This window comes from Octopus bimaculoides, chromosome 9 (assembly GCF_046866305.1).
Source record: "Octopus bimaculoides isolate indiv1 chromosome 9, ASM4686630v1, whole genome shotgun sequence".
In the NCBI taxonomy this organism is placed as follows: domain Eukaryota; kingdom Metazoa; phylum Mollusca; class Cephalopoda; order Octopoda; family Octopodidae; genus Octopus; species Octopus bimaculoides.
Window position 1 is genome coordinate 59,132,535 of NC_142936.1, and position 12,957 is coordinate 59,145,491.

The following is a 12,957-nucleotide window of genomic DNA, read 5'->3' on the forward strand; positions in this document are numbered from 1 at the left end:
TGATTTTGTCATAGTTGTATGAGTAGAGTCTGAAGCATTAACTTAGGTAGAGTTTTGTTTGGTGTGTACCCATTTCCCTTTTCATTACTTAGCCAGCAGAAATGTTTGACCTGATATCAGCCAAAATATTTAACAAGTAAAAAACAAAAGTAAATTTTTCTCAACATATGTAGTTAGTAATTGAATGTATTTTGCACTACTATTATATATTAACACATATCTACTAGAAATTCAGAAATTGTGATGGTATGTACTTATGTGTATCTTTGTTTGAACATATTCTTTAAAACACTCTGTGGGATTTTTTTATATTTTTTGTGTGTAACCCATAACTCACTATCTATGCTAACATGTTGAATACAGAACAAGATTGTGTATTTAATAAATAAAACAATTGTCAAAATAAATTTGCCTGAAAAAAAAAGTGTAATTTTTATTTTACTTTGTAAGCAACGATTAAAATTTTAACTGTCTGACTTCAATAATTTCTAAGACAGTAAAGCAGGTAGTTGACATAATTAGGTAAACAAATATGACAGTGACACATAATTTATTTGTTGTATATACTGAATCGTGATAGGGATGATGTAAATGGTACATGACACGTGACCTCACTAGTGCCAGGTGCCATGGAAAAGCTCTCAGAACACTCTGTGAAGTGGCTGGCATTAGGAAGAACATCAAGCCATAGAAATCATGCCTAAGTATACGTTGCAGGTTAATGCACACTCCTTGCATATATCCTGTTGAACCTTCCCACCCATAACAGCATGGGAAATGGATGTTAAATGATGATGATGCAATTGGTTTTAAATCTTGGCACAAGGCCAGCAAGTTGCAGGGTAGGGGTTAAGTTGATTACATTGACCCCAGTGCTCAACTGGTACTTATTTTATCGACCCTGAAAGGATGAAAGACAGAGTTGACTCTAGTGGAATTTGAACTCAGAAAGTAAAGATGGGTGAAATGCCACTAAGCATTCTGCCTAGTGCACTAATGATTCTGCTAGCTCACCGCCTTTGATGATGATGTAATTGAAACACAGCTAACTCTTCCTCTCTCTACCTATTAAACCCTCTCTAAGTAATTCATATCTCCTACTTCTTCTTGTACTAATCTTCTTTCTGATGTAATGAAATACAAAATGCATGAAATTGTCTTCTGTCTGTTATATTACTGTCTTACAATATGTATCCTTATATAAGATAATGTGCATGTATATCAGCTAGTCTCAGTGTTCGGCAAAGGAGCTACTTCTGTTTGGCCACTCAACTTTATAAGAAGTCCTCTTTGTCTCTTTGAATCATTTATTATAATGCTCAGCTGATTTGTGCTTTTCTGTTTTCTTGCTCATTTCAGGGTGGTGTGTGTGTAGACTTGAGTAAAATGACAGAAATCTTTGATCTACACCAAGAGGACTTTGATGTAACAGTTGAGTGTGGAGTTACTCGTAGAACATTAAACTCTCACCTAAGAGATACTGGGCTTTGGTTCCCTATTGGTTTGTAAAATTTCACTGAGTATTTCAATTCATGTTGCTAGTTTAATGAGAAAAAATTGCTACATTTCATTAATTATCATCATATTTCAATAATAATAATAATAATAATAATAATAATCCTTTCTACTTAAGGCACAAGGCCTGAAATTTTGTGGGAGGGGACCAATCGATTACATTGATACCAGTGCTCAACTGGAACTTATTTTATTGACCCTGAAAAGGCAAAATCAACCTTGATTGAATTTAAACTCATCACGTAAACATGAACGAAATACCACTAAGCATTTTGAATAGTAATAATAATGAAGTTAAAATGAAAAGAATGGTTCTCAGTTTTATGTAGAAAAAAAATTTTAAAACTAAACTGGAGAATGGTTGTGGTACTTTTTAATGATTGTTTATTAAACGACTATTTCACTATGTATATTTGGGTATTGGCATGAGTTATTAGAGCAAGTAGTTTACAGGGCATCAAAATGCCTTTGCAGAAGGGCTCAGCCCAACATATCAGAATCACCGCACTAAACAACACATAAACATCTCCACAAAATAGTGCAAATATTTTGATTAATAACTCGATAGCTCTCAGAAATCTGGGAAGAGATTTTCACAATATGATGGCATGCCTTGAACATTACAACTACTTATGGACATCAGACTAACCTTCAAGAGTTCATATTAGAATTTAAGCTCATCATTTGAAACTAACAAATTTTCCTTTTGTATAGTTATTTTACAGTTATGAATTTTATAGATTGATTTTGTCTAATCAAACTAGTCAACTGATTGGTATCTTACATTAGCTGGAATATAAATCTATTCTTAAAATGGCTATTGAAATTTATTTTATTTTGAATATAGTGGATGTTGTAAAGTTCTTGGCTTTGAGTAAAAGAAAATACAAGAGGATTAGTTAATTATGATTTTATTCAACATATTCCCTCCCAGAATAAGTGTGTGAATACTTATTGCAGCATTCCTTCAGTTTTCCTAAGCGCTGTAAAAGAACTCGGAAGGTTGGGCCTCCAACCAGGCCTTCCGCCATACCCTTGAAACTAGGAACTATTCAGTTATCCCTCATGATTATTTTTGTTATTGAATTCACTAATAAATACTTTTACATCATACATTTTGTTTTCAGATCCTGGTGCTGATGCATCCTTGTGTGGAATGTGTGCTACAAGTGCTTCTGGTACAAATGCTGTCCGTTATGGTACCATGAGAGAGAATGTCCTGAACTTGGAAGTGGTCTTAGCTGATGGCCGAATCATCAATACAGCTGGGAAAAACAGACATATGAAGTATGAAATGTTTGTCATTTACAGTTATGTGAATCTAGTTCACTGTTTGTAGATAATTATTATTATTATTTATTGTTATTCTGAGATGACAGAATCATTAGCACACTGGACAAAATGCTTAGTGGTATTTCATCCATCTTTATGTTCTGAGTTCAATTTCTGCCAAAGTCAACTTTGCCTTTTATCCTTTTGGGGGTTGATGAAATAAGTACCAGTGGTGCACTGGGGTTGATGCAATTGGCTAGCTCCCCCAACTCCTAAAAAGTTTCAGGCCTTGTGTCTATTGTAGAAAGGATTATTATTATTATTATTATTATTATTATTATTATTATTATTATTATTATTGTTGTTGTTGTTGTTATTTATTATTAAGGTGGCAAGCTGGCCGAAATGTTATCATGCTGGGCAAATGCTTAGCAGCATTTTGTTTGTCTTTATACATTCTGAGTTCAAATTCCACCGAGGATGACTTTGCATTTCACCCTTTCAGGTTCAATAAATTAAGTACCAGTTAGATACTGGGGTTGACACAATTGACTAACCCCCACCTCTTAAAAATTTTCAGGCCTTGTGCCTATAGTAGAAAAGATTATTATTATTAAGGTAGTGAAGCAGCAGAATTGTTAGCATGCTGAGATAAAATGCATCTGTTTTTACGTTCTGGGTTGAAATTCTGCTGAGGTCAACTTTGTCTTTCATTCTTTCAGAGTTGATGAATTAAATACCAGTGAAACACTGGAGTCATGGAATCGACTAGTTCCCTCCCCCAAATTTCACGTCTTGTGCCTATAGTGGAAAGGATTATTATTGTCATTATTTCACATTATTTACATTATTTACATTTGACGGATATTCGTCTTCATCTTGTTTGTTGTTAACACAACGTTTCGGCTGATATACCCTCCAGCCTTCGTCAGGTGTCTTGGGGAAATTTCGAACCTGGGTTCTCTTTCCTATCGATGTTACTATTATTATTATTTTTATTATTATTATTATTATATTATTATTATTATTATTATTATTATTATAATTATTACTATTATTAATCAGGTCGCTGCCGTGAATCGTAATAATAATAGTAATAATAATAATAATATAATAATAATAATAATAATAATAGTAACATCGATAGGAATGAGAACCCAGGTTCGAAATTTCCCCAAGACACCTGACGAAGGCTGGAGGGTATATCAGCCGAAACGTTGTGTTAACAACAAACAAGATGAGGACGAATATCCGTCAAATGTAAATAATGTAAATAATTCCTCATCTCTTAAATATAGAACTGTCATTATTTCAGTTCGCAATTCTGCTGTCACTATAATCAATAGAGCTACCAGTCATGAATTTAAGTTAATTCAGTCACCTGCTGTTGGTTCTTCTTCTCAGTGCATTTATAATATATTGTTCAAATATATATATACATATAAATAAAGTGAGTCCACAACTGTAACCTACACCAGTGTCGCATAACCAGCCCCAGCCCACTCAAAAGTACCTTGGATCGTAGGGCAACATGCCATGCTTGAGGAGACCTATTGAGTCAAGTACATCAACATCAGCAATATCAAAATCAAATCAAATGGAAATTGTAGTTGTGAGCCGTGTGCCAGTAGCACGTAAAAAGCACCATCTGAACGTGGCCGATGCCAGCACCGCCTTGACTGGCTTCTGTGCCCGTTGCATGTAAAAAACAACATCCGATCGTGGTCGATACCAGCACCTCTGGCCCCTGTACCAGTGGCAGGTAAAAAGTACCCACTACACTCTCATAGTGGTTGGCGTTAGGAAAGGCATCCAGCTGTAAAAACACTGCCAGATCAGATTGGGGCCTGGTGCAGCCTCCTGGCTTCCCAGACCCCAGTCGAACCGTCCAACCCATGCCAGCATGGAAAACGGACATTAAACGATGATGATGATGATGATGATGATGTTCATGCACACTTACATCGTGCATCTAACAGTGTGTGCTCACTTCATTTCTTTCTAGTTTTCTCTGGTCTTCTACATTCAAGGATCTGTATCTCACTACCATGCAGCATCATAGTTCTAACACAAGAGTCATACAAACTGTCCTTCACTTTGAGAGGGAAAAGACTTTCGTTGCCAATTTGTGTGGACTTGGAATTGAAACAAAAAATTAAGTCTTCGTATCAGTGATTGCAAGGGCTGTGAGCTGGCTGAATCATTAGCACCCAGGGCGAAATGCTTAGCAGCATATCATCAGTGTTTACATTCTGAGTTCAAATTCTGTTGAGGTCAACTATGCCTTTCATCTTTTCTGGGTCGATAAAATAAGTACCAGTTGAACACTGGGATTGATGTAATCAACTTATCCCCTCCCCCGAAATTGCTGGCCTTATGCCAAAATTTGAAGCCATATTAGTGATTACTTACATACACACTCACACACAACCATACATGTGCATACACACATTCATATACACTGGTTAATAACCACATATTTCTTTACATTTTACTTGGATGAACTCCTTCCATTGTTGCCAGAAACTGTACATATTTTCTTGGCTTTGTATATATTTTGTTTGCAACCCTGCTATTTGTCAAAAGTTATTCCTTATTTTTCCCAGAAAGACATCTGCTGGTTATAACCTAACAAATTTGTTTGTTGGAAGTGAAGGAACTCTGGGAATTATTACAAAAGCTACTTTGAAATTGTATGGACAACCTGAAAAGGTAAGTTAGTATCAGATCATCATCATTGTTACTATTTTAATGTTCACTTTTTGCAGATGAGGCTTATTGAAGCAAATTTTTATAAAGCTGAATGTGCTTCCTGTCATCAATCCCTACTTGTTTCCAAGTAAGGTACTACTCTCCATGGTTTGCACAACAAACAGCTCAGAGGCCATACCTGTTTTTACAGTTAACATCGGCAAAGAAGCTGTTTTTTAGTTTATGCAATGTCCTGGGTGTCACTGGTTACACATCTTGCACACAGCATCAAGATAATAGGAATAAGCAATCATACATACACATTGATTGCACTCATTCAAGCACACATGCTACATAATTCATGTTTTTCAACGCTGCTATTTGTCATTCTCAAGAATTGACAAATTATTCCTTATTTTTTCCAGAAAAACATCTGCTGGTTATAACTTAACAAATTTGTTCATTGGAAGTGAAGGAATTCTGGGAACTATTACAAAAGCTACTTTGAATGCAAGCACACAGGCTACATATATTTTTCCTCCTTCCCATTTCTGTATCACTTTCATCCTCACAGCTTTCTACATTTTGTTCCTCTTCTCGTGCATATTTACTTTAATTACACAGTTACCCAGCCTCTCACTTTTTAGAATTCTCTCTCTCTTTTTCTCTTTTATGTCTCTCTTTCATTTCCTCCCCTATTATAACTCCAATCTTAACACACACACACACACTCTCTCTCTCTCTCTCTGACATTTTATTATTAAACAAGCCCCTGCCATCACCGCCATTTACCATTATCATATGTCATTTTTATTTTCTTTTTTCTCTTGTTTTCTTTGTTTTTTCTCGTGTATATCTGCCTCTTTTTTTGTCTCCCTCACTCATATCCTATTTTCTTTAATGTTTACTCTCACTGTACTTGTATATTTTATTATTTCTGTTTGTCTGTCGCTCTCTCTCTTTCTCTCTCTTTCATTCTCTCTCTCCCACCATTCACTTATCAATTATCAACGTCACTAATGCTGCCTCTACCACTATCATAACTACCGTTTTTTTTTTGCGATCACTGAGTTATCTCCCTTAGCATGCCACAAACCATTGGTAGGTATTGGTATAAATAGATTACACTGTCCTCATTTAACGACCGAGTTACGTTCCAACAGCCCCGTCGTTAAGCAAATTCGTCGTTAAACGAATATTCATAGGGTACGTATTTTTTTTTATAGGTATAGTGTACTGTACGTACATATAAAAACAGAATACCGTACTGTATAAAGTATATGCAGTACAGGGTCAAGAATCACTAACATAAATTGTTGAAAAATGAATAAGTAACTGTAAGATTATCACAAGGAAAACCTTAAAAGTTAGGATATGGATACTGTATTATTGTAGCTCAGACATCGTAAGTATGTTTGTGATTCCAGGCCCAGTACATAAGATGCCTAATAAACTTTTCTCAGGATTATATAGAAAAGGTTTAAAGGAAACTCAAACATAATAACTTTGTTTTACTTTGGATAAAGATTACAAAAGCAACTCATTCTTGACATCAAAATACATGAAAAATCCCGTCAGTGTTGTTTGCTTTGTTATCTTCTTTTTTTCGTCATAAATTTCTCGATAACATTGAAAAAGTCCAAGAGATAATGGAAAAAAGAGACGAAATAGTAATATAGGTACAGAGAGCGTCACTGTGTTGCCTGGCTGACCACAGGCGGGAGAGTGAGAGAGCGAGCGTGTCGGAGGGTGAGTCTGGGTGCTCGGGATGCGCTGCCGTCCGCTGCCATCACGACGGCAGTTCTTGTACAGCGCACAATACGACAGTCAAAGTTTTTAAGTTTTTATATTTTGTAAAATATGTTATGACGGCTCGTAAAGTTCGTCGTAACTCCGAGTGGTCGTTAAATAGGTAGGTCGTTAAATGAGGACAGTCTGTATTGATATACTGCAATAGCAAACCGGTCCATTATATTTTTATGTATATCACTGTCATTTTGTGATATTCACTTAGCTGGTGAGTATACCAAATCTACTCGCAAAACTTTGGTCGACTGCAAGGCAGTAACAGAAGATACGGTCCCACTGTGGGACTGAACTCAAAACCATGTGGTTAGGAAGTAAACTTTTTTAACCACACAGCTATACCTGCACCCTTTTATGTATATTTAAGTATATTATTGCTTAAAAGTGATAGCAACATAACCATTATATATTTATAAATATTACTGCTATACTGTAATAGTGTTCTAAAACTTGATGCAGTATCTATATATTCTTGTTTGCCATTGCAGACTATTTCAGCTGTTTGCCATTTTCCCTCTGTGCAAGCGGCAGTAGACACGACGGTGATGACTTTGCAGTGTGGTATTCCCATAGCAAGAATAGGTACGTATACAAAATTAATAGGTTTACTTTCGTAATATTGTATTCTCTATAATTCTGTTTGTATTGATATTATCCTTGTTTGTTGTTTCCTGGTTCTAAGTTGTGTTCTAAGAACATTGGATTTATCACTTACTCATCTCTTTACTTTTTGCCACATGATAATGCAGTCAAACAAAAATGTCTTGTGGCATTAATTCTGCCTGAATAGCACAAACATAATCATCCCAACTTTTTTACATTTTGCCAGATACAGTATATTTAGGATCACATTAACCATTATGTTCATTTTTTGAAACAACAGACTGTGATTTGAGGAAGATTTGGCTGTTATTACTAGCAAATCAAATGACTGTGTTGACTTATATGGTGTTAGCATGAGATGTGAATAATTCATAGATTTTAATGGATTGTTACACACACATCCTTGTCACAGTTACCATTGAAATGGTGTGGATCTGTGATTTCTCCATTGGAAATCTGTACTCAGGCTGGCTGTGGACAAATGTACCACCATGCATTTTGGGAGGAAAAACCCAGTGTCTACTTACTCCCTCCACAACACTAATCTCAAAAAGTCTTCTTCCGAACATGACCTGGGCATTATTGTCGACAGCGATTTGCATTGGACAAAACACATTACTAAAATTACCAAGAAGGCTGAGGGTGTCTTGGTATTACTTACCAAGTCCTTTGTGAGCTGCTCTCTGGCTATCTATCTGAGGCTTTATATAGTTATGGTGTGGCTTCACCTGGAATTTGCATCACCGGTCTGGAACCCCTATCTTGCCCATGATATTAATCGTCTGGAAATCGTTCAGCGACGTGCAACCAAGAGAATACCCTCCATCAGGCAAAGGGGAGGGGGCAGGTGGGAATGCAATTCTGTGGGAGTGGAGTTAAGAAGGAAAGGTGAGACTGATTTGTTTTAGCCAGTATAAAAATGTCTATAGAGAAAAAATTCTTGTGACAGTTTATCTTAGAGTGTAATATCTAGTGTGTGCTTCTTAAGACATAGTAGGTAATTTGAGGAAGATTTGGCCGCTATTTCTAGCTGGTCAAGCAACTGCATAGAGGCACTCTCTTTGACTTAAGTGAAAATGGGTATTAAGTATTTGCTGCAGAGCTATTTTGTCACATACAATAACAACAAATCTAAAGTGGAGAAATGAACAAGCAAAGAAACAAAAATATTGAAAATAATTTGAGATTGATCATGAACTTAAATTGAATATTTAGGAAACTTGTTTATTGCTTCAATCTACATTTTTTTCTACTTAGAATTCATGGATGAAGTTATGATTGATGCCTGCAACAAATATAGCAAACTCTCACTAAATGTGGCACCAACGCTTTTCCTGGAGTTCCACGGTGCTGCAGAATCACTGAATAGTCAAGTGGAAACAGTCTGTATGTATTTAAGAAATTTATTAAAATACCTCTTTTGTTAGCATATGTACACATTAATAGATTTTTTAATGTATATATGAGGAGGTGCTGTAAAGTTTCTGGCTTCAAGTAAGCGAAAATACAGAGGATTAGTTAATTATGATTTTATTCAACATATTCCCCTCTCAGATTCACACACTTATTGCAGCAGTCCTTCAGTTTTTCTAAGCCCTGTAAAGGAACTTGGAAGGTTGGGTCTCTAACCAGGCCTTTTGCGATACCCTTAAAGCCAGGAACTTTACAGCACCCCCTTGTATATACCAGGAGCATGCTATCTCCTGTAGTCAAGATAACTTGTGTCGACACAGACTAAATCTATAAATCTTCTTTCATCATCATTATTTAATGTTCATCTTGCTTGCTGGCATGGGTTGGACAGTTTGACAGAGGACTGTGTTGAGTTCCAATATATGCTTTGGTACAGTTTCTATGGCAGAATGTCCTTCCTAATTCCAACCACTTTGCAGAATATATTTGGTACTTTTTACACGGTACCAGCACTAGTGTGGCTGCTAACGAACTCACAAAACAAGACCCCCCCCCTCCCCACACACACATTCAATTGAGTGGAAGTGCAGTATTTATTATTGTCTATACTCAAGAACACCTGGCATAAAACCCACTTCCCTCAATTCTGCTATAACATTTATTAACGCCTTAGCATTTAAACCTGCCATATCCAACCCATATATTCTACCTATTTTATGTTCAGACTAACTAGATCTGGCCTCTTCCACCTATCCTACAATATCATTCTAAAAATAAGCAATCACATCATAAAAATTTCAAAGGTACAAGATAATACATGATTAATTCAAAACAATGTGAATAAATAAACATTACATTTGACAGAATAATATGAATGCTAAAGGGTTAAAGTTGTTTAAATTTAAGATTACACATATGATAGCTTCATTTCTTGAAACTTCAGACTGTAATGAGAAACTTGAGAAACTTTTGAAAATATTGCATGTGTAAGACAATTCTTTCCTTCCTTACCCCACCCCTTGATTCCTGCTAAAGTTATAGGGACACCTTCATGGCATATAGCATCTCTTGGGAATTTTAAATCTGGCAGTGACCATCTTCTTTGTCTGCCCAGGATCTGCTTCTTACAGAGAGAAAGGAGAGAAAGGGATTGATCATAGTACAGAACTGGTACTTTATTTTATTGTCCATGAAAGGTAAAGTTGATCTCATTGAGATTTGAACTCAATCACAGAAAACAGGAAAGAATACTGTATAGCATTCTCTCTAACAGTCTAATGACTCTGGCATTTCACAATCTTATAAACTAAATCTGGAGTTAGAGAAGAGGGAAGAATAGATGAATAGAAGTCTGCTAGTGAATGTGACCAAGGCATTATTGTCTACAATGATTTGTGTTGAATGAACCACATTCCTAATAATCAAAAAGGCCAATAGTGTCTTAGCAATTCTCAGTAAGACCTTTGTCAGCTACTCACCTGTTATCTATTTAAAGCTATATATAGCTATGGTACATCCACACTTACATTTTGTTTTTCTCATCTAGAACCCCCATCTTGTCCAGAATATCAATCTACTGAAAGCTGTCTAGGAATGTGCAACCAAACAAATACCCCTCTGTCACTCACCATATCTTGAACATTTTGCTTCTCTGGGCATCAACATGTTTAAAATTTCAATGTCTAGCAGCTAACTTGGTTGAAGCCCACAGAATTATCCACACTCTTTCCAACAACTTTGGTTATCTTTTTCAATTCAATACCTCTACAACTTACGAACATTTTTATATAAAATCAAAAATCAACACAATACCCATGACTTTTGAAAATATCTTTTTGCTTACATTTTAGGTGGAGTTTAATTATCTTTATTATAATTTAGTTTTCTATCTGTTAAGTCTGAATTAACTTTCACTAATTTAATGTAATGTCCAAACAATATATCTGTTGTTTAGCTTATTTTTGCTTATCATGTCTTTGCTTTGTTATAAATTTTTTTTCTCTATAAACTTTCAAAAGGTGAAATAGCCAAATCTAATGAAGGTTCCGACTTTAAGTGGGCTACAGATGCTGATGAAAGAAACAAGTTATGGAGAGCTCGGCACGACATGTTGTATGCATGCCTAGCTCTCCGGCCTGGCTCAAAGGTAGGTTATCATGCTTAGTGTCTTTTTGTCTGTCTTCCCGTTCTGAGTTCAAATTCTGCCAAGGTCCTTTCATTCTTTTGGGGTTGATGAAATAAGTACCTAGTTAAACACTGAAGTCAATATAATTGACTCCAAATTCCAGGCCTTGTTCCTATAGTAAATTTTCAGCAGTTGCATGCATATGTATAAATAGTTGGTGAAAGCCCTGGTGGCATGAGCAGCAGCTCGCAACCTAGCTTAGTACCCACTCCGAGCCAAATAGGGGAAAATTCCTCGGTCAGGCAGTTAGAAACTGAGGACAGGCACACTTTTGCTGTAAGCTGTCACAGAGTATAACCAACTGATATGGGGTAGAGGTCACTGTTGGGCTTGATGAGACGAAATAGTTTGGCCCCAAAGAACAAGGGATGAATGTAGGCAAGGACACTCAGACAAGAACAAGTTTATAAACTGTGTTAGGTTCTCCAAGAGTTTGAGCCCAGCTTCATCAGCTAATGGAGATAACATGCTTGAGATGCTGAGGTCATAATCCATTGATCTCAGCACCAGAATCTGCTGGAAAAGAGTCAATTACCTTTCTGACATTGTCAGGGGTTAAAGATGGGTTGTTGAAAACTTGGTGGGTCAGGCCAGTGTAGGTGATCATCTGGAGAGGCCAAAGGAAGTTTCTCCTTCAGTTGGTTGAGGGAGTCTGTGGTACACAGGACGAGGAAAGAAGGCAAACAGCCCTTTAATGTAAAATTTGCTGAATTTAGCATTAACAACCTTCAAGTTAGGTGGTTGATCATTGTTCAGGGTTGAGCTGATGACTGACTTGAGATGAACAGTAGTTGGGGTAGATTTGAACTGCCATTTCAGGGAAGGAGTGAGGGATCCACTATTCCCATTCATTACATGGAGGGAGACCAAAGCGAACAGGAACAATTTCTGCCAATCCGAGGTGTTGATGGATAGGCAGATGTTCTTCAGCAGTTTTGAGAGAACACGGGTGAAACAAATTTGAGCACCCTTAGGGATCTGATTGACGAGCGTCAGCTTGAACAAACCCTAGAGAGTAAAAGAATGAAAATAGCAATTTTACTTTTTATAATTTTAGGATACATTGTCGTGTAACACAGGATAATATAATAATATTGGAATGTCGGTGCTCCAGCATGGCTGCAGTTAAATGACTGAAATAAGTAAAAGAATAATGTAATGCTGTTGTAATTTCCCATAATACATTGTTTTCTCTTTCTTTCAGCCATATAGTACAGATGTGTGTGTACCAATTTCCCACCTGCCAGAAATAATAGTTGATACTAAAAAAGACATAGAAGAATCAGGAACGACAGGTAAACATATTCTCTAAAGCAGTGGTTTTCAACTAGGGTCCATATGGCCCTTGGGGGTGTGTGTGAGATTTTCTTATTAAAATTAATGTACAATAAATTGTTTATACTTTTACAATACAAGAAATATTTAAGTTTTTATTACAAATTATAATAGGCACAGGCATGCCTCTGTGGTAA

At 36.3% G+C, this 12,957-nt stretch overlaps 1 protein-coding gene across 5 annotated transcripts in view; it reads left to right on the plus strand.

Moving 5' to 3' along the window:
* The window catches only part of LOC106871388 (D-lactate dehydrogenase, mitochondrial), a 52,344-nt gene that overhangs the window by 19,980 nt on the left and 19,407 nt on the right, over positions 1 to 12,957 (plus strand). For all 5 annotated transcript variants that reach the window (XR_016243149.1, XM_089357570.1, XM_089357569.1 and 2 more), the window contains exons 5-11: positions 1,360 to 1,501; positions 2,643 to 2,802; positions 5,394 to 5,499; positions 7,773 to 7,866; positions 9,145 to 9,273; positions 11,319 to 11,446; positions 12,690 to 12,780. Coding sequence is in view for 4 of the 5 variants with exons in the window: in XM_089357570.1 (XP_089213696.1) it covers positions 1,360 to 1,501; positions 2,643 to 2,802; positions 5,394 to 5,499; positions 7,773 to 7,866; positions 9,145 to 9,273; positions 11,319 to 11,446; positions 12,690 to 12,780 (850 nt within the window). In the remaining variant the exon portion in view is untranslated. The remainder of the gene's footprint in view (positions 1 to 1,359; positions 1,502 to 2,642; positions 2,803 to 5,393; positions 5,500 to 7,772; positions 7,867 to 9,144; positions 9,274 to 11,318; positions 11,447 to 12,689; positions 12,781 to 12,957) is intronic.